Raw genomic sequence first — 20,121 nt, forward strand, 5'->3', positions numbered from 1 at the left:
TTTTTTTTTTTCCTTTTTGATTATGTGGTTGTGAAATTACGTGAGTTTTCTGTTAGATTTTAAGCTGTTAGTAACAGAAGGATGAAACCTGCCAATTTTGTGAAACTTTAAGGATGTTATTTGTTTACATGAATACTTTAAGGATGTACATTAGGTTTTGAGGATAGTATAGGAATGTTTTTGGCTAAAAACTCGTTAATGGAATACTACAATTTTTAGGTAGAGGCAGAGTCATTATGGGCAAACAGAAAGCACGTGATATGTCCCAGTGAATAATCATAAATTATAATGACTAATCAGTAATCACAGACTAAAGCATGCATGCACTCGATCACACCTGATCACATCCCCACTACGCCCTAGCTAGGCTCAACACCCCACATTAGGCCTTGTCTTCACCATAGACACAATAAACGAGAAACTGGCTCATGTTAGGATTCCTATGCCAACTTTGACTATCATGCGCTCCATATCAATACAAAAAGAAAAAACAACGTAAATACCCACTTCTTACAAAATGTATGTTCTGAATATTCCTAATTTTGACACTCATATTCAAATTTGTCACATAAAACGACGTAAGGTAGTAACTAGAGACTAAATCAAAATTAAAATTTAATGAATTCGACTTGCAAGTTTTATAATGTTGAATTAATCGTAATGTTAAAATTATGTCTTCACATCAACAAACTGAAATCTCAAAAATGAGGTTTTATAAGTGAGTATCAAGAAGCTAGAATGTATGCAGACTTGTAGATCATAGAGCTAGATAGACAAATATTGAAAAATATACAATATGGTTTCAGATTTTAAATTTTTTTTTTTGAAGCATATCGTAACAAAAATTACTTCCCCTAGTAGCAAATGAAAATGCATCATCAAATCCATAATGGTATGGTTACGGAATCAGAAAATGAAACTGAGATTTTAGCAAATTAATTAGTACCTGATCAGGGGCTGATGGAGCAGGAGATAAACCACTCGGTGACGGAGCACCCAGAGGTGGTGCTGGAGGACTCAACAATCCCACTGGCGAAGGTGCCGGTGATGTAGCTACCTTTGTCGTCGGAGTAGGAGCCGGAGCTGAAGCAGGTGGAGTTGCGACCGGTGCAGGTGCCGCTGCCGGTGGAGGTGGAGTACTCACAGGCGGAGGAGTAGCTGGTGGTGGAGCACTCACTGGTGGAGGAGTAGCTGGTGGTGGAGCGCTCACTGGTGGAGGAGGAGTAGCTGGTGGTGGAGCGCTCACTGGTGGAGGAGGAGAAGCGGCAGGTAGTGGTGAAGTTGCCGGTGGAGAAGATACAGATGGAGGAGGTGAACTTACTGCAGGAGGTGGAGATGAAGTCGCCGGAGGTGGAGAACCGGTAGGTGCAGGGGTAGTGGATGTTGGTGGTGTAGGACTAGTAGTGGGTGACGTGGCAGGAGCTTGACCCCCTACACCGGCGACGATAATGCAGAGAAACCCGATCCAAAGAGCATTTTTCCGATCCATTTTTATCACAATGTATTTTGCACACAATTTTTTTTAATTAAATTTCTTAGAAGAGAGAAGTTTAGTAGTGTGTGGCTATATGAGTGAAAGAGAGGGAGGAAGAAGGAAATATATATATAGGGGTTTGTTTGGGAGAAGAGTAGAAAAGAGGAAAAGGGAAGTAGAAAGGTGGCTGCTGAGTTGTGACTACCAAACAGATCCTGTTTGGCGTTTACTTGGGTTATTCTCATGTGATTTCCATTACTATCATAAATAAAAAAGTACCAATCTAATGATGTTCTGTTGTTGTCTTGCGTTAGTGAAAACTCTAGGGTTTTTACTGTTTTTTTTAGTTTAATTAAAATCAATATTTTTTTAACTTTAAAATGGGGGTAGGGGAAGGGGAAAGGATAATGGGTTAGAGTATTGTAATGTGGGAAATAAAACTTGAGTAATCAACTAATTAAGCTATTCAGATTTCTCAATTATATAATATACTTGGCATTATAAAAGGTTTTTTTACTCTATCAAATTACCTCAAGGCATAACTACAAATGATTGACCATTATAATGTAAAATTTATGATTTATAGTTGAGTTAAAACTAAGTATCAATTTCTTATAATGGTATCACGATCATTTCAATTCATGATTTACCAAATGTTGAGCCCCTATTTTATGTTGTATTGTATGCATGCTCCGGGTGTCCGATTCTAAAGATACTCATATTTATGCATGGTTAATGAATTGTTTGATGTTGTTCGTAAATAATTTTGAATTATCCTCGCCTGATGAACTATTCTTTTAATTGAAAACTATGCTTCAATAATATTTTCTTACAAATCACTTCCCCACATGCACTAGACAGGACATTAATGTTGGCTTGGCCGTTGTGCTAGAGGAGAGATTGGCATGATCGATGAAATACAAAGTGCTAAAAAAAACAAAATGATGGTGGGCCTAATCACTTAATTAGGGGTAATTGGTAATTCCACTGTTCAAAAAATAATGACATACTTTGACTTGGAACGGGATTTAAGAAAAGAAGGAAGACTTTTTAATTTTGTGATTCTTAAACATTGTTACGTGAAAAGTTGAAGTTAAAGTGTTGCCAAAAAAAGAAAGGAATCATTCTTTTCGAAACATACTAAAAAGGAAATTAGACCATTATTTTTGACATGATTAGAGTATTAAGACAAACATCATGCGACACAAACCTTTTTGCTTGCATTGCAATCCAGTTTCCACTCTTTCCGCTTAAGAGAACAGTAAGGGGGGAAAGCACACAAATGAGCTGATCTGACCTTCATTAAGTTCAACTTTATGGTTAATATATGTGATAATTAATTTATAGTAATTGAAATATTGAAAAGACAAGTTACCTAAAAATGATTTTTAGTGTATGCATAATGGAACAGCTAGCAAGGGGAAATTGGGTGGTCCCTTTGATTAGACCCTAATCGCGTAGAGTAAAAGGAATTGTGTCTATTACTCTTAATTCCTTACACCTGTATACTAGTAATGATTTGACATGACATTAAAAAATGTTTCTTCCTTACCGTTGCCTTGTCATTTTCCTTATTTTTCCTTCTAGCAAATCCTAAAAAAATACATAAAAATATGACCTATAATTCAAATATAGCAGAAGTTTTCCGCTAACCAAATATAACACACATTTTTTTTTCTTCAAAACTTATATATAATTGTGCTTTGAATCTTGGTCATGATTTTATACATGAATGTTGTATAAACTCTGTATGAATCATATAAGTATATACTATAGATGTTGAAGTTCCTTCAACTTCTTCGTATATTTACTTATTCACATTGCAATTTTTTTCATATTCTAATTAAACTATGTTACATAAATTAAAACGAAAAGAATACTCAAATAGCACATGCAAGAGTGCTATCTCGGCGCAAATCATTTTTTTCACTAAGAAACGGGTATTATCGTCGGCTATTATATGGGCTTGGTAACTTGACACTCTAGCAATGGATAACCAGCCCATTAGCGGCCCAAATTATGTAGATAAAAGGGCAATATGGTAAAAAAAACAGAAAGTCCAACAGGCGCGGTTACCCTGAATTTTACGGACACAGAAAACCCTTTGCCACACTTATCTCTGCAAATTCAAAAATAGCAAAAGCTACAGAAAGAAGATAATGGCGGTGTCCTTGGGGTTATTCTCGGTATTCTCAACCGGCGAGACGGCGTCGTTTGCGAAGTCAGCTTCCTTCTCCTCCGTTAGGCTCGCGTCTCCGCTTGCGGCTCATCATACTAACTTGCGCACTGTGCGGACGGTCACTTTCGCGACAGCTTCTAAGCCGGCTGCTGAGCCGAAGAAGCGTGAACCTAGGGGGATTATGAAGCCGCGTAGGGTGTCGCCGGAAATGCAGGCTTTCCTTGGTGGCATGTCTGAGGTTCCTCGAACTCAAGCCCTCAAGTTGATTTGGGCACACATCAAAGCGAACGACCTTCAGGTATACCCCGTTTACGCTCCACCGACTATCCCTATGAACTAACCAATATGTTATTGTGATTTATGGCGTTATTGGGGATATTTACTTGATTTTGGCTAAGGTGGCTTGTTTATATATTTGTGTGTTTTAGGTGGGTTAGCTCTAGTTAGTTTGATTATGCTATCTTGTCAATAGCTGAAGAGTTGAGAATTGTTTCTTTCTGATTCTAGGTTTAAGTTGTTTATTCATTAGTATTTTTCTGTGTTATGTTGTGTTGTAGTAATATTTGTTTTATGATTGGTTTGGTTGTCTAAAATATGGAGTTACCACTTATACTTTCTTAGTAATTAGATGTGTTGTAATATACTAGTATATCTTTCTGTTGAAGCTTGTAAGGATGGTTTTTGAAGCTTATATTGGTTGGCTATATCTTATATGCTAGAATCCTAATTTTTATTTGCACTTCTATGTTGAATTGGAGTACTTCCATTTCACTCACTTTGTTATCATTTTGGCAATGTTATAGTCTCTTAACATTCAACATAAATCTATGTCCTCTTTTGTGGTTGTTGAGGATTCAAGTTATCGCTTTTCACACTTTCTTGCTTTTTGTTTAGAATTGGTCACCAGATTCTTGCTGGCATCAAAACTAGTTTGCTGATGCAAAAGTGTAATCTGTAATGTGTGCAATACCTTGAGTTTCTATTTGTTTGGTGTCTTGCAAGAAATGCTTGTGAAATGAAAAGGTGGAGATTAAGACAACTAGAGTGTTCTGTAATTCCATTTGAGAAGTCTGTCTTAGTCTATGGTTTTGACTTCTGATGCATCTAAATCATTGTCATAGTTTCTGCATTTTATTATGCATTTGATGACAGCCAAACTAAAAACTGTGCATGATGTCCTTGAACTCTTTCATGGTCTTGTGTACTGCTAAAAAAGTAGCAAGCTAATGATCTATGTTTTCGAGCTGTTAATTGATTATCACTCCTCTTTGAAACCAACCTGGTGAAACCTAGATGCAATATCCTTTTCGTGCAGCATAAACCTTACTTTTGACTGAAGATTTTCACTCTATCTGCAAGCTTTATGCCATTTGGTTTCCTTTTTGGTTTGTCAAACTCGATTCAGGATGTATAATCTGGTGAAGATTGAGAACTTGTGTTAATTTAGTTTGGTGATATATTTTCTGATTATAGCTTTCTATTTGTTTATCTATAAAAGCTGACTGGTAATCTCTATCATTTACCTGAGAAGGTCAATGGAAAGCAGGCAATGCTTTCTGCTAGTGATCTCTACTGTTTGTACTGCCAACTCTTTCGAAGTGCATTAACTGTTATTTGTAGTTTGCGCTATCCTACTCATTATTTTATTAATATGGTTAACATCTATCTATCTATAGTTGGTTTGATACTTAACGATATGTTGCTTTTGTAGGATCCTCAAAACAAAAAGGTCATAATTTGTGATGAGAAGTTGAAGACAATTTTTGGAGGAAAGGAACGTGTTGGGTTCCTTGAGATTGCTGGGTTGATTAGTCCTCACTTTCTTAAATGATCTATAAAGGAAAGCTTAAAAGGAGAACTCTTTTTTGTAAATTAGGCTCTAGGTTGGGTGATGGTATCTACTAGGAACAGAGCTTCTTTATTAGTTTAGCTTATCGAAACGTATCTGAAGGAGCCTTGAGCTATGAAGATCACACTTTTGTGATAGTTTTGATTTTGGTATTCAGATCTACATGTTATGGTTTTCCATGCAACATCAGTAGCCAGTGGATTGTCAATCATAAACATATTGCAGCTTTACATGTAAGCTATGTTCGGGGCATATTTAGAACAAATTTCAGTACTGAACTCTGATATGGTCAAATGTACTGAATATTAGGGTTTTTTTCCCTTCCATATGTATGACAATATCCAGTATATTATTTCTATGTTTCAAGTTTGAAATTATCAGTCCATTCACTTTACTTGCAGTACTAATAATCTTCTAGGTAGACCTCATCGGGCAATTGGTTGCATAGAAACAGAGTTTTATCTTGTGCATCTTAAGGATAGTGGTTGTGAATTTTCTCATCAAAATAACAATGCTACAACGGCCATCTTACCACTGACTTGTACTGTTAATTTTCGGTAGGATTCTTGTATATTTCATAGCCAGTTTTTCATAGTATAGGAAGGATGAAAAGAAATTGGGATTAAACAAATTTGTTTCCCCTCCACCAAATTATTTTGGGAAAATATATTGATTTAAATTACAGCAGAAATGAAAAAGATTTAGATGATTTATGATATAAAAGTTTTGGTGGGACATGAGAAAATAGCCAAATGACATTTCAAATTATTATTAGATTTTCAATTACTCACTTAACTAGTTTAAAGCAGAGTTACTTGCTCTCAAAATGCTAAAGTGAAACTAGCCAACGATGAAATGTATAATTAGAATTGAGAAGCGATAATTGAAAATCCAACGATGAAATGTATAATTAGAATTGAGAATCGATAATTGAAAATTCGGTAATAAATCGAAAATCGAGAAAATTACCAAAATAAAAAAAGTAGATTAATTAATAATTAAATAAATAAGAAAATATCTTTGGAACTCAAAATAACTGGCCACCATGGAAAGTGTAATGTAGTATTACCAAATACAAACAAGATAGGAGTTTCTTCGTTATTGCAGAAAGCTGTGACACTGTGTTAATGGCGGACAAATTAGGTTTTCCTCTTCTACTACCAAACCCTCCACCTTCAAAATCCATCTTTCAAGACTTCACTGTTTCTCCCGCTCCATTCTTAAATGACCTCTTTCACAATCAAAATCCCAACACTTCTCCTAACTTCCCTTCTACTTCCACACAATCACCTCAAATTCCCCAATCCATTAATTTCCCTTCTCCAATCCCCAGAACACGACGGCGTATTATTGGAAAGGACAATGATTCCAACAGAGGCAAACCATGGAATCCTCATCGACTGTCCCCTCAAGGTGAGAAAATTCTTCAAACCCTTATCGGTCCGGAATTTCATGTCGATAATATTCACCAGATGTTGCTTAGTTTGTATACTGTGCATCGTTTAGAAGGTTCTGAATTGGATACAGAGTCTTTGAGTTTTGATATTTTGGGTATTATCAAGGGTTTAGGGTATTATAAAAAAATTGACTTAGCGTTCAATGTGTTTGAATGGGTGAGGAATCGACCTAATTCTGGGGTTCTGTTAAATGGTTCTGTAATTGCTGTGGTTATAAGTATGCTTGGCAAAGAGGGGAGGGTTTCGGTGGCTTCATCTTTGCTACACAATTTGCATAAAGATGGTTTTGGTATTGATGTTTATGCATATACTTCTTTAATTACTGCATTTGCTCGTAATGGGAGGTATAGGGACGCGGTTATGGTTTACAAGAAAATGGAGGAGGAAGGGTGCCAACCTTCTTTAATCACTTACAATGTGATTTTGAATGTTTATGGGAAAATGGGTATGCCTTGGAGTAGAATTTCAGCTGTGTTTGAAGGTATGAAGAACTCTGGAGTTGTTCCTGATGCTTATACCTATAATACTCTTATTACTTGTTGTCGTCGGGGATCATTGTATGAGGAAGCTAGGCAGATTTTCGAGGAGATGAAACTAGGAGGTTTTCTGCCCGATAAGGTTACATACAATGCATTGTTAGATGTGTATGGGAGGTCTAGGAGGCCAAAAGAAGCTATGGAGGTTTTACGAGAGATGGAGGTGCATGGGTTTTCGCCCAGCATTGTGACTTACAATTCTTTGGTATCTGCTTATGCTAGGGATGGTCTGATGGAGGAAGCAATGGAGCTGAAAGCCAAGATGATAGATAAAGGGATTAAGCCTGATGTCTTTACATATACCACCTTATTCTCCGGATTTGAGAAGGCTGGGAAGGATGAATCTGCAATGAGAATATTTGAGGAGATGACAAGTGCAGGGTGTAAACCAAACATCTGCACTTTCAATGCTCTTATTAAGATGTATGGAAACAGGGGAAAATTCACCGAAATGATGAAGGTTTTTGATGATATCAGGACGTTTGGTTGTTCCCCAGATATTGTCACTTGGAATACGCTCCTAGCCGTATTTGGACAGAATGGAATGGATTCAGAAGTCAGTGGAGTGTTCAAAGAAATGAAGCGAGCAGGGTTTGTTGCTGAGCGGGACACCTTCAACACCTTAATTGGTGCTTACAGTCGTTGTGGAGCTTTTGATCAAGCTATGGTCATTTACAGGAGAATGTTAGATGCAGGGGTCACTCCCGATCTCTCCACCTATAATGCTGTTCTAGCAGCATTGGCTCGGGGAGGGCTATGGGAACAGTCTGAGAAAGTACTTGCAGAAATGAAAGATGGTCGTTGTAAACCCAATGAGCTAACGTACAGTTCCTTACTTCATGCATATGCTAATGGGAAAGAGATTGACAGGATTCATTCTCTTGCAGAAGAGATATACTCTTCTGTAATCCAACCTCATGTTGTGCTTCTGAAGACCCTTGTATTAGTTTATAGCAAAAGCGATCTTTTAGTGGAGACTGAACGAGCTTTTTTTGAGTTACGAAGTAGAGGTTTCTCGCCAGACATAACCACCTTAAATGCCATGCTTTCTATATATGGTCGGAAGCAAATGGTTACAAAGGCAGCTGAGATCATGAACTTCATGAATGATACTGGCTACACTCCTAGCTTGACTACATATAATAGTTTGATGTATATGTACAGCCGGTCTAGCAATTACGAGAAATCAGAGCAACTGCTAATGGAAATTATAGCAAAAGGAGTCCGGCCTGATGTTATTTCGTATAACACAGTAATATATGCTTATTGTAGAAATGGGCGGATGAGAGACGCCTCACGAATCTTTACAGAAATGAAGGAATCTGGCATTGTTCCTGATGTGATCACATATAATACGTTTGTTTCAAGGTATGCAGCTGATGCAATGTTTATTGATGCCATTGAAGTGGTTCGTTATATGATCAAACAAGGTTGTAAGCCGAATGATAGCACATATAACTCCATTATAGACTCATATTGTAAACTCAACCGGAGAGATGAAGCTCTGGCTTTTATTAACAACCTACGTAAGCTTAATCCTCACGTTTCTAAGGAAGAAGAGACTAGATTATCAGCGAGATTGATGAAGAAATGAGTTTTTTTTTTTAATGGATTATAGTTTAGTAGCAATACCGTTTTGTTGTATTCTCTTCCTTTTTTCCATGTTATATACATGTACACTGCGAAAATACGAGTAATGTGCTAATTGCTGTATATATAAGTTCTTTTACAATCTAGGAGATCCTTGTTACTTTGTGATGCTTTGAAGTTTGCTTGGAATAGGCAAGGTTTGACCATAGTGGCTAGGTTTTTGATTAAGCTCTTAGTTAAATTATGACAAAAATAAAATAAAAATGCAAACTTGTTAATGATCCATTTTCTGTTTAATTGAGATTTTGTTAACCTTTCAATTCGCAAGTGCATTGTCATTAATACATAAATATGAACTTTAACTTTGTATGTGCACAAATAGATCGTTAAACTTGTATAAAATTGAGCAAATAGACACATTTGTCTTACATGGCAATTTCATGTAGGACACGTGTGTTTACTTGTTCAATTTTATACAAGTTTAACTGTCTACTTGTGCACACTCAAAATTGGAAGGCATAGTTGTTTGCCGAAGTCAAGTTTATGTATTATGCCTATTTTTTTTTTACATATGCATTATATCAACGCAGGATAAGTGTTAGATTGTGGGTAACTTTTTTGAAGAATCCCCAATGAGTTTTAGATTAGTGTAAATTTATGAATAGAGAGACCACATAACTGTAACTACAAGATAGAGAGGTAATCCGATTCTCACCTTATTCAACTCTTTGCACAGCAAGAATGCAAAATACAACAAAACCTGGGGATTTTCAGAAAACTTCCCTAGAAATTGTCAGGTAAAAATAACAGGAGTCCTTTTTTGCACTAAATATCTCAAAGCACAATCCGTCTGAAAAGAACAAAACAATGGGTTTGGTCAGATCCTAAACTGAACTTCTGCTCTCGGTTCATCCAATCAGCAACCCATAACCCCGGTTTATCTTACATCAAACATGTATTCTCTCCATGTAATACTCTGTTTCTGTCGCTATTTCCCTATACAGTAACATTATATACTGAATATACCACCCTCTTGTTGCGGTTTCGGGCAGTTCAAAAAGCTTCAATCACTTGGTTCTCATCAGCATCATTTGAATTAAATGAGAAAATGTCTACAGGTGCAGTGATAGAGCCAAGAGTGCCTTTGGAATGGAAGGATTCTTTCTGGTGATCAAGATAGATCACAATAACTGTTATATCATCATGGAAATAGCGCCTAATCCCCTTTTCTATCTTCTGTATATCCCTGTACCTCATCTCCCTCTTCTTGGCAGCCTCCTGAAGGGCTGCACGCACCAGTCTCTTAGCTATTCCCTGCAAGTACATCAACCAAATAAACAGACAAGTCATAACAGGAATGTCTCATATCTTAACTACGACTTCTACAAATCAAAGAACTGGTTCACCAAAACAGGATGAGCTATACAAAAGTAAAAGTAGCAAAATTTCAATCCATGACAGGTTACACATACTCAAGCTTGCATTCAGGACTGCAGTGACGACTGAGCATAGCTAAGTAAGTTGGCTGAAATATCTCTGACTACTTTTTAATGCCATGTACACTTTGATCCAGAGGTGGATCTATGATATAAACTCGACATGTTCAACCTTTAAGTTTCTTAGCACTAAATTGAACTTATAGATTCAAAATTTAATATTTATTGAAAATTGAATGGTTTTAAACATATTTAATTATGTTCCGTGATAAAAAATACCGAGTTCAATTTAACCCATAGATTTTAAGCTCCAACCACCCCTGACTTTACCACTACGCATAAATTCACCAGGAGATAAGGGTGAAACAATTGGAACTTACAGCTCTTGGGTTTTTAAATACTATCTCCACAGCTAATTGATCACTTAATTGTTCCCAGAGGCCATCAGAAGCAAATATAAGGAATAAGTCATGAGGCCTAATACTTCTTGTAACAATTGAAGGCTCTGCTGTCAGTACAGGCCGCTTCAGAGGTACAAGATTCCCATATCGTTGGAAGATAGGATCCCTGTTAAATTCAGGTTTCTTCAAATAGGCGTCCCCAATAGATCTTGAGACCTGCAAATTAAGATGTATAAGTTAGCATCATCTGAAGATTTCCAGTAGACCGCACAAGACTGGAGAGAAAACGAACAAATGACTACAAATATTCCTTGTTACGCTCCTAGAATAATGTCCCTGCTTTTATCAGCAGAAAACATACAGAATCTATGTGTAATAGTTAGATAACCATCACAGGAATCCAGAGCCTTTAAAATCACAACTCATTGCTTTATAAAATTTTCATGGGCGTCTCACAGACTTCCTCTAACTTGAACTATGTGAAACAGTGGATCAAGAGGCATAGCGTGTGATTCCTAGAAGAGTAGGAAGATATAAAGCCTTAAGAACACGTAGGACAAAGATAAACAGAAATTTCCTATCGGTATGCACACAAAATAATATGGAGCATAATTACCACAGTTTATATTCTGAAGCCTAAACTTTCCCAAGTCATACAATATACACAACTCATCTCATAAATTCAGGGCTCAGCAATTATGAACCTGACTGAAAGAGAGTAAAATATAACCACCATCAAACCAATAGGACAACCATCTAAGGTTAGAGATAAGATTTGTGCAAAATAAAGATGAAACTAATGTTGTATAAGGAAGCCTACAAAAGATATAAGTACTACTAGATTAGTCAGAACAACATGAAGTCAGTACCGAGCAAAGTAAAAGCGCAAATTGTATAACCTAGACTATTCAGATAGAACATCATTCCCACCTGGAAAGTTCAAATTTCACATTACTCCAAATAATACATATTCTCACATTCAGAACACAGATACAACAACTTCAGTATTCATCAACTGAAAAAACAAGAAAGATCACCTGAATTATGCCTTTAATTCTCCAAACACCTCGAATATATACCACTACATCCTGATCATCAGGATGAAGTGATTCAACTTCTTTCCGCACTTCCTCACATGAAACATTGTGATCAGTTGATAACCTTTCTGCAACCACAGAATTTTTTTCCGCATCAAAACCTCTGCGTCCTAGAACTGCCCTAGAATCTCCTAAATTAGCCACATACAATTCACCCTCAGAAATTGCACCAACCAAACAACATGATCCAACAGAAGCAATTTTTGGCATTACAGGCAATGATCTCTTCACCAATTGAATAAAATCCTCTTCTGTAGCATGAAATGCCCTCTTTATAACATCAGATGACAAACCCCCTTGCTCTTTCGAAAACTCTACAAATTCAAAACCAAAATCCCGCATAAAAATTATTAACTGAAAATTTGTTATCAAAAAAATAAAATAAATTATTAACAGAAAACGATCCTTGACCGAAAATTGCAGAAACAAATTGTGACCCACAAAAGTATGTAACAGGAAAAACTGAAAAATCACGCACTACGCAAATAAGGGAAGAGGGGTCTGTATAAACGAACGAACTTAAAGCAGAAATTTCAGAAACAAAGAGTGAATAGGACACTAAAAACTGAAAAATCAGGTAAAAAATAGAAGAAAATGACGTACTATGCAAATACGAAAAGAGGTGTCTGTTGATAAAACGGGAGGCTTCAGGTCCACCATGTCCATCATAAACACCAACATAGGTAGCAGAAGGAGAAGTAAATACTTGACTTTGGTCTTCAAGAGAAGAATTAGCTTGAACGACGGCGATAGAGAAGTCGCCGGAAGCATGAGGCTTTAAGTCCATATGCCATAAAAGGCCATCTCCGTTTATTCTCCCAAAACACCTCTCCAATGGCCTACAACACGATCGCATCATCATACTCCACAATTTTGCAACAATTGTATAAAGGGATTAGTTCAGAGAAAGTATCGGAAAGAGTAGGCTGTTGCAATTCGAAAAGGAACAAGTAAAGAGGGTCTTTACGCGTTTCTCTCTGTATTTATATACTCAAACTTCTTTGCCACTTTCTAGAACAATTGGTTGTTCGTTTCATTTTTTCCTATCTATGTCCAAGTTGAGATTATTTGCATGATTATAAATTATTTTATTAAAATTAATTTTCTTTTATAAATTATTAGTTATTTCTGAATGACATTTAACATAAAAAGTTTGACACAGAAATTAAAACAAAGAATAATGTGGCTTTTGATCCAAAAAAAAAAAGAATAATGTGGCTGACTCAAACGTGAGAGGGATACTTATCCTTCATCACAATTCACAATCTTTATTAGTTACTTACCTGTTTGAAAAAGAATTATTATTTTCCTTTTTAATCAATTTTAAAAAGAATTTCTTTTTTCTTTCTGTTTTGGCACTACTTTATTTCAATACATTTGATATAACTTCAATTTATGATCACAAGATTAAAAAGTCTTTTTTATTTTCTTAAATTCTATGTCAGGTCAAACTAGATCATTCTTTTTAAAACGGAGAGAATATTATTTTACTAGCTTTAAGTTACATAAATTTGTAATTAAAAAAGTTATTATTCTAATTATTAGTATAAGTCAATTTAAGTTTAAGTTTATCATATAAAACAAATTTATACAGTATTAAACCTCAGTGTACATAATTTATTTATTTAGAAACAAAGCAAACTGTCAAATAACTAGTTGTGTATCCGTTTACTTAGGAGATGAAATTTCAGGTAAGTTTTCTCTATCTCCGTGATTTACGTTACTAATAATCTGCAAATGACTCAAAATATTTATAGTTGATTAAATATTATTCTTAAATAAATTAATTATCATATTTCATTTTTTGAAAAATAAACTACATTAATTTTTTTACTAATATTTTTAAATGTATTTTTTTTATAACATTGACATGAAAAAAGTTGCACCTTATAATGTTTTTTGTATTGTATTTGAACTTATAAATTTTGATTTTAAAACTTTTTATCAGTCTAATTCAATTTTAATTATAAAATTATGTTAAATTGACTCTCGCAAGTGAAATATGATTAAATATAAGAAACTTTTATTATTTTGTCCGTTCACACTATATATATACTTCTTTGTCACGTTTTTTGGGTCATATTGTTTGATGCAATTGGATATTTATGTGTAAAGTCAAAAGTCAAGCTAAGGCAGTTGGATTTTGGTAACAAAGCACTTTGTATTACCAAATAATTTGTATGATAAAATTTGTGTTTAATATTGATAATGTCTTGATCATAGTTAAGTTACGTCTAATATGTAAAATATCCAAACCATTTGGCAACAAAGCACTTTATTCTTCTTTTATAAAATATGCCACGTTTTGACTTATTCTCTCTGTTTGATTTTATTTTGCAATACTTTTTAATTAGTCTATTTTAAAAAGTATATTTGTTTGTTGAGGATTTTTCTATAACTAATTGAATAAATTTTATGATTTAGTTAAAATCGTAATTTTAAAACTCTTGTAATCACACATTTTATTTTATTTTAAGATTTAAGACCACATGTTTTAAAGATTTTTCTTCTCTCTTTTTAAAATTTGAATTTGTACCAAATCAAACTAGTCAAACAAATTACATTAAAGGGATAGATGCTTTTGTACATGTGTGTCTTCATTAGTTATCTCCAATTTGGTAGATCTTCATCAATATCGTAGATATTTGAATTTGGAATGACAAAATTCAATTATTTTAAATAAAATAGTATTACCTCCGTCTCATATAAATCATCGCTTTAGCTTTTTTCACGTTGTTCATTAAAAATACAAGGTACCATATAATTACAATTACAAGTGTCAACATTAATCTTTAATTCTTAAAATGACAATAGTTTTGAGATAATTTTTATGCAAAAATAATACTTAAAATAAGACGAAATGAGTACCATATAGATTAGTTTAATTTAGACCTAACATAATCCAAGACCAACATTCTTCTATTCATTGGAATCTTCAAATATAATATTTTTTTAAATCATTGGTCGTTAGGTAAATTTGCATATAGAGAGACCAACAAATTAACGACTAATTGTTTGTCTCAGAATAATAATTGAACGTGCAGTGTTGGTGTCTGCCTTAATATTTAATTAGATCCATTGTATATATTTTATTGATTAATAAACTGCTGAGGTTTGAGTTCTTAAAATCGAAAAAAATCTTGGTCCATAACTTATCCTTTTAATGGACCTTGATCGATGTGTAACTCAAATTAATTGGAACAAAGCAGGAAAAAGAATATCGTATGAAAAATCACTATAAAAAGGAAATGAACATGTGGGGGGACTTGATATCGATTATCTTATCTTTCTGTATTGTCTTTGAAAAATAGTCACTATAAATTCCACAGGTAAAAATTTGTCTAGCACTTACACCACGGCATGGATTGTTGACAAGACTTACTATTAATTATCAGTTTTTTTCTAAACAAAACTTAGTGATACAAGTAGAAAAAACACAATTGATTCCACCAAATATGGTTACCTTGTCAATTCAAGACTCAGGGGGTGTCAAAACATTGAAATAGGAATCTGACTAATTCAACAATGACATATTGATAGTTACACGAAACTTACAGACGTTTGTCGTCACCTAATTGTGACCCATATTTGTTAATAATTTCTCTAATTAGCATTGCTTAAGAAGAGACATAATATTTCATTTTGACCAAGTCTCACCAAAGCATCAAATTTGTAATATGGAGTCCCAAGGAGAAGGCAAGTAGTTTCCTGTTCTACTCATTTTATTAGAAAACTATCATTCAACCAACAAAAAGGTGGTGACAGTCATCAAAAAAGAACTTCACAGAAGAGAACACCATTCTAGTCAATGGTTGGCTTCACACCTTTCTTTGGCCCTACAAGAAGTTACATGTATAGCTGCTCGACAATATGGGCAGTCCCCACAAGTTCGTACCCATGGTTCCAAGCAACAAGGGTGATACCTATGCCCACAAGGTAAACATACTAGCTTGTCTCCCTCCAAGAAAGCATCCAGACATATGCTACAGTCAAGAACCACCCGGGCCTCTTCCTTGTCTGAGTTGCTGTAAATCCCAATATGCAATAAATCCATGGCTTCTTGACTCAGACCTGGGGGCCTCTCGTTTGCTCTTACCCAGATAAGATCAGGGCTGGGGGTTGTGCCAGCAAACCACAAACTAGAATCCGCTTCCCAATCACTGGCATCAGCAAGTCTGAAATCATCCTCAACTGTAAAGTTGTTGCGATGGGAGCTTGTTGGGACCCCGTAACTTCGCCTAGCAGAAGTCAATATCAGCTTTCAATCAACACTTTTGAAGCTCCAATTAAATTGACAGTGCACATAACAATTTTCAACAGAAGATTAACTAAAAGTCTCTTTAGTTTAGCATAGAAGGTCCAAGTGACCCACAAAATTAGGGATGGCAATGGGGCGGTGCGGGGCCGGTTTTGTCAAACCAACAAAATTTTCAATCCGCCCCGCATAGCATTTTTTTCTATTCTCAATCCGCCACGCCCCACTTAAGTTTTTTTTTTCTTATCTTATTGTTTACATGTACAAATATTTCAAAGTTCATAAATCACAATTGTTATATTTAGAATAATTTAACAATTGATTTAAAACTATTTTATTGGGCTACTAACTAACAAAATTTTCCTCGATAACTATTTTATAAACCCGCTCCATTAAAATGTTCACTGCTCCCGTATTTGTCAATGCAGCATAGATGGGTGTCCATGTTTTTTTATTATATAAGGTTGGGACTTTCTTTTCAAAAATATGTTTTATCATTTTCTTTATATAATAGAACATGATAGTTTATAATTTTTAGGAAATAAATTCTTTAATTATTTTATGATTGAATATATTACTCTTGCTTGAGGCATCTCGTGTAAATACATTTTAAATGTTCATTATTGCAAAGTTATCTATCTCCTAGAGTTGCTCAAATGCAGATTGGAAAATTGCATTAACAAAAATTGGAGGAGACTTGCACCCGCCCCCCCACACATAATTTTAAAAAATCAAGATTTTGACCCGCCCTACCCCACACCCACGTAGAGATTGACCTGCCCCGCCCCATTTCCATCCCTACACGGAATGGAAGGACCAAGTTTAGCCAACATAGGACATCCTAAAACAGTCAGCTAGACCAACTTTGATTGATATCAAGCGCCAAACTGCTCATGTAAAATGAAAAAGAGGAATAGTGTTCCCATAATTTAAATCATATTGTAATAACCACCAGAGCAACTTACAAACACTAGTGAGAAATCATGCTAATTGTTAACAAGACAACTATAATAGAAAACACAGACGTGTAAGACTGCTGGTGAATTGACATCCTAAAACATGTCCTTTAACTTCTACAATGAGGAGAACCATAGAGGAGGAAGCAGGGGCGGACCCACATGTGTTCCAGGGGTTCACCTGAACCCCCTCGGTAAAAAATTACACCGTATATATAAGGTAAATTTTTTGTATTTATGTGAATATATATATTTTGAACCCCTCAATGACATGGAAAACGAGATAGCGCAGCGGTAGGTTCCTTCATAACTAAGCGTTACGTCCATGGTTCGAATCCCCTGGCAATAATCCTATGGTGAAAGTCCAGTCACTACAGGAAACTAACATATCCAGCCTTTTTCATCTGAACACGTGCTCATTTTGATATCCTAATGACCCAAACAAATTGATTTGAGGAATCAGAGAACAAAAAAGTTCATCAAGACCCAAGCAACTTCATGTATGCTTTATCAGAAATTTACCCACTTAGAAATGTACTCTCACCCATCTCCGAATTTATCTAATCAAAGGTTGATTTGTGGACATGCAATATCATAAACTACAATGGCCTGCCAAGAAAAGCTCATACTATAGGGTTTAATGGATTCAAAATACCAACCTGTTTCCAGATATAGATACACCTCTCAATCTCTGTAGAAGTCTTTCCCTAGCAAGTAGTACAGCACCAGGGAGCCGCTCACTACCTGAGATTCCCACCCTATCTCGTATCCTATTATCGTTGTTTGTTGCATGATTGGTGTCTCCTGATGTAGCCTGGCCATTCCCAGAGTCGAGTGAAACAGAATCACGATCCTGACATGTGAAAAAAGACCAAAATAATTAGCATCATTGTTTCAGGTCACCGTCAAACAATTAAAATCGATCAGAACTAGGGGGTAAGAATTTAGAGCTCACATCCTACCACATTTTTTGACCCTCAAATCAGCAATATATTACACTAAACACGAAGGAACGAAATGCAACAACAAAAATGAATGAGCAAAATCAAAATAATCTATCAATCAATTACAAGAGTATCAAGTACATACTTTGTACTATTTTATAAGTGAACATAAAAGCTGATGAACAATGGCAAACACTTGGATTAGGAAAAAACCATTATCTCTGAAATTCATACAGCTAAACAACACCAGGGCTTGCGATGAAAGTAAGCTGTCACATCACATTTGCTCGACTCATGCAACAGGGGATGGCACACCACATGGCAATACTGGCTTCAAAATATTGCCACCAATGGCAGGAATTAATTGGAAAAGGAGCAAATCTCTTTTGTGATAACTAAGGATGGAAAAAAACAGATCCTTATAAGACTTATTTTTAGATTTAAGCCTAATTGTTGATGTATTATTTTTGGTATGTTTAAGAAATTAAAGAAATAACTACGAAATTACACAATAGTTATATTGTTATTGTTACATTTACAGCATGTCCCATGTTTGCCAGGATTTGTTTTAGCATGACTAGAGATTTGTATGTAGTGTAACGATAAGAATGAAATTTATAGAACTCTTAACTTTCTTACAAGCCAGACTATTGAGTATTACTATGCAACGGACTCGAAGTAGATGCATAGAATTGCCCAACTCTGACTAGTTCGTATTTAACTTGAGATGTAATTGATTGGTTTACTGATAAATAGCAAAAGAACAGGCAATAATTAATCAGAAAACAGAACACACTTTTTATCATGATCAGTAGAGGAAAGTTAGTATTTTTAATGGCATTGTACATAGTCCATACTCCATACTAACAAGAGAAAGGGTGCAGATATATATATATGTCAGCCAAATAAGCATCCACTCTAACATTTACAGCTAGAAAATGTCAGATAATAGTAACGCAAGACTGATAAGCAAGACTAAAAAATCCAAATAACGTTGTCCTGCAACCCACAAGTCCATCATCCATATAATCATCATAGGTGTGGAGTCTTATCACATACTATGCCAATTAAACATCCATATTTGATTGTGACACAATCTCAACGATTTGTCAGTCTCCCGTACGAAAAATATCATACTATTATACAAGAATGCAGTGAGCCAATATATATTACTATCTACATTCAGTACCCCTGAGTCATGTTTTCATCCTTTTCCTTGCTTTAACTAACCCAGGCAAGAAATCATAGCTATAAAACGACAAGCGGAAAATAAAAAAGGAAAGAATCCGGTGAAATGACAATTGGATTCACCTAATTAACAATTTTAGTATTAAATATATGCATGTTGACCAAATGTGACTCAAAAGCTTGAATACAATATGCCAGCACAACACAATAGATAAAGCAGCACTTTAATTTTTTAATATTATCATTCTACGCACCAAAAAAAAAAAATCCAAAATCTTACAGGAGGCAAACGTCTAAGGCGGTGAGGAGATCGGCGCAAGGGCTCACAATCGCTCACATCGAGGCGATCACGGCGGGTATTATTATTGCCGGTTGGCTGGTGGTTGTGATGATGATGGCGGCGATTATGAACGCTGTGGTTGTGAGAAATCCGACTTGTCAATAAATCGGACCCTAATTCGAGATCGCTTCGACCGTAACGAGACCTCCTAGTGAAAAATAGCTCTGAAGCACTCGTCATACAATTACAACACGGTTTCTTCTAGTCTACCACCTTGCAATGCCCTGAAAAGGATGAATATATATATATACATACAAAAAAAAAATCACCAGTTATAGGAAATTCCATTGAAACAGACAAGAAACGTCTCATACCTTAGGAAGAACCGGCGAAATGAGGAGGAAGAAGCAGATTAAGCAAGTTGGACTAATTCGGTTACTAAATTGGTCATATGGATGATGCGAACAAAAATAAATGGG

The 20,121-nt window shown here is 35.4% G+C and overlaps 5 protein-coding genes across 5 annotated transcripts in view; 2 read left to right on the plus strand and 3 right to left on the minus strand.

Annotated features, from left to right (window-relative positions):
- Positions 1-1,679, minus strand: part of LOC125844348 (classical arabinogalactan protein 9) — a 3,226-nt gene extending 1,547 nt beyond the window's left edge. The window contains exon 1 of the mRNA XM_049523692.1: positions 947-1,679. Within this exon, the coding sequence (XP_049379649.1) occupies positions 947-1,489 (543 nt within the window). The 5' untranslated portion in view covers positions 1,490-1,679. The remainder of the gene's footprint in view (positions 1-946) is intronic.
- Positions 1,680-3,532: 1,853 nt separating this feature from the next.
- Positions 3,533-5,873, plus strand: LOC125844445 (protein TRI1). Its single transcript, XM_049523788.1, has 2 exons — positions 3,533-3,951; positions 5,365-5,873. The coding sequence occupies exons 1-2, from the start codon at positions 3,634-3,636 to the stop codon at positions 5,482-5,484; spliced, it is 438 nt and encodes a 145-aa protein (XP_049379745.1). The 5' UTR covers positions 3,533-3,633; the 3' UTR covers positions 5,485-5,873.
- Positions 5,874-6,588: 715 nt separating this feature from the next.
- On the plus strand, positions 6,589-9,234 carry LOC125878416 (pentatricopeptide repeat-containing protein At5g02860). The gene has a single exon (XM_049559701.1). The coding sequence runs from the start codon at positions 6,630-6,632 to the stop codon at positions 9,087-9,089; it is 2,460 nt and encodes an 819-aa protein (XP_049415658.1). The 5' UTR covers positions 6,589-6,629; the 3' UTR covers positions 9,090-9,234.
- Positions 9,235-9,852: 618 nt separating this feature from the next.
- On the minus strand, positions 9,853-12,962 carry LOC125842726 (probable protein phosphatase 2C 63). The gene is made up of 4 exons (XM_049522067.1): positions 12,623-12,962; positions 11,960-12,333; positions 10,902-11,138; positions 9,853-10,399 (listed from the first exon to the last, which is right to left on the minus strand). The coding sequence occupies exons 1-4, from the start codon at positions 12,879-12,881 to the stop codon at positions 10,139-10,141; spliced, it is 1,131 nt and encodes a 376-aa protein (XP_049378024.1). The 5' UTR covers positions 12,882-12,962; the 3' UTR covers positions 9,853-10,138.
- Positions 12,963-15,704: 2,742 nt separating this feature from the next.
- LOC125843814 (probable E3 ubiquitin-protein ligase RHY1A) lies at positions 15,705-20,121 on the minus strand. The gene is made up of 4 exons (XM_049523056.1): positions 20,017-20,121; positions 19,643-19,926; positions 17,890-18,083; positions 15,705-16,257 (listed from the first exon to the last, which is right to left on the minus strand). Exons 2-4 carry the CDS (start codon positions 19,880-19,882, stop codon positions 15,825-15,827), a joined length of 867 nt encoding a protein of 288 aa, XP_049379013.1. The 5' UTR covers positions 19,883-19,926; positions 20,017-20,121; the 3' UTR covers positions 15,705-15,824.

The sequence above is a fragment of the Solanum stenotomum genome, chromosome 1 (genome assembly GCF_019186545.1).
Source record: "Solanum stenotomum isolate F172 chromosome 1, ASM1918654v1, whole genome shotgun sequence".
Lineage (NCBI taxonomy): Eukaryota > Viridiplantae > Streptophyta > Magnoliopsida > Solanales > Solanaceae > Solanum > Solanum stenotomum.

Excerpts from the sequence above, each read along its gene's own strand:
- LOC125878416 (XM_049559701.1), top strand. The coding sequence starts at position 6,630 with ATGGCGGACAAATTAGGTTTTCCTCTTCTACTACCAAACCCTCCACCT.
- LOC125842726 (XM_049522067.1), bottom strand. The coding sequence starts at position 12,881 with ATGATGATGCGATCGTGTTGTAGGCCATTGGAGAGGTGTTTTGGGAGA. Across the intron at positions 11,139-11,959 it reads GAATTAAAGGCATAATTCAG|GTCTCAAGATCTATTGGGGA; the intron begins GTGATCTTTCTT and ends CTTAATTTGCAG. Across the intron at positions 10,400-10,901 it reads TATTTAAAAACCCAAGAGCT|GGAATAGCTAAGAGACTGGT; the intron begins GTAAGTTCCAAT and ends ATGTACTTGCAG.
- LOC125843814 (XM_049523056.1), bottom strand. The coding sequence starts at position 19,882 with ATGACGAGTGCTTCAGAGCTATTTTTCACTAGGAGGTCTCGTTACGGT. Across the intron at positions 18,084-19,642 it reads GCCTTAGACGTTTGCCTCCT|GATCGTGATTCTGTTTCACT; the intron begins GTAAGATTTTGG and ends TTCACATGTCAG. Across the intron at positions 16,258-17,889 it reads GTATCTATATCTGGAAACAG|GCGAAGTTACGGGGTCCCAA; the intron begins GTTGGTATTTTG and ends GACTTCTGCTAG.
- LOC125844445 (XM_049523788.1), top strand. The coding sequence starts at position 3,634 with ATGGCGGTGTCCTTGGGGTTATTCTCGGTATTCTCAACCGGCGAGACG. Across the intron at positions 3,952-5,364 it reads TCAAAGCGAACGACCTTCAG|GATCCTCAAAACAAAAAGGT; the intron begins GTATACCCCGTT and ends TTGCTTTTGTAG.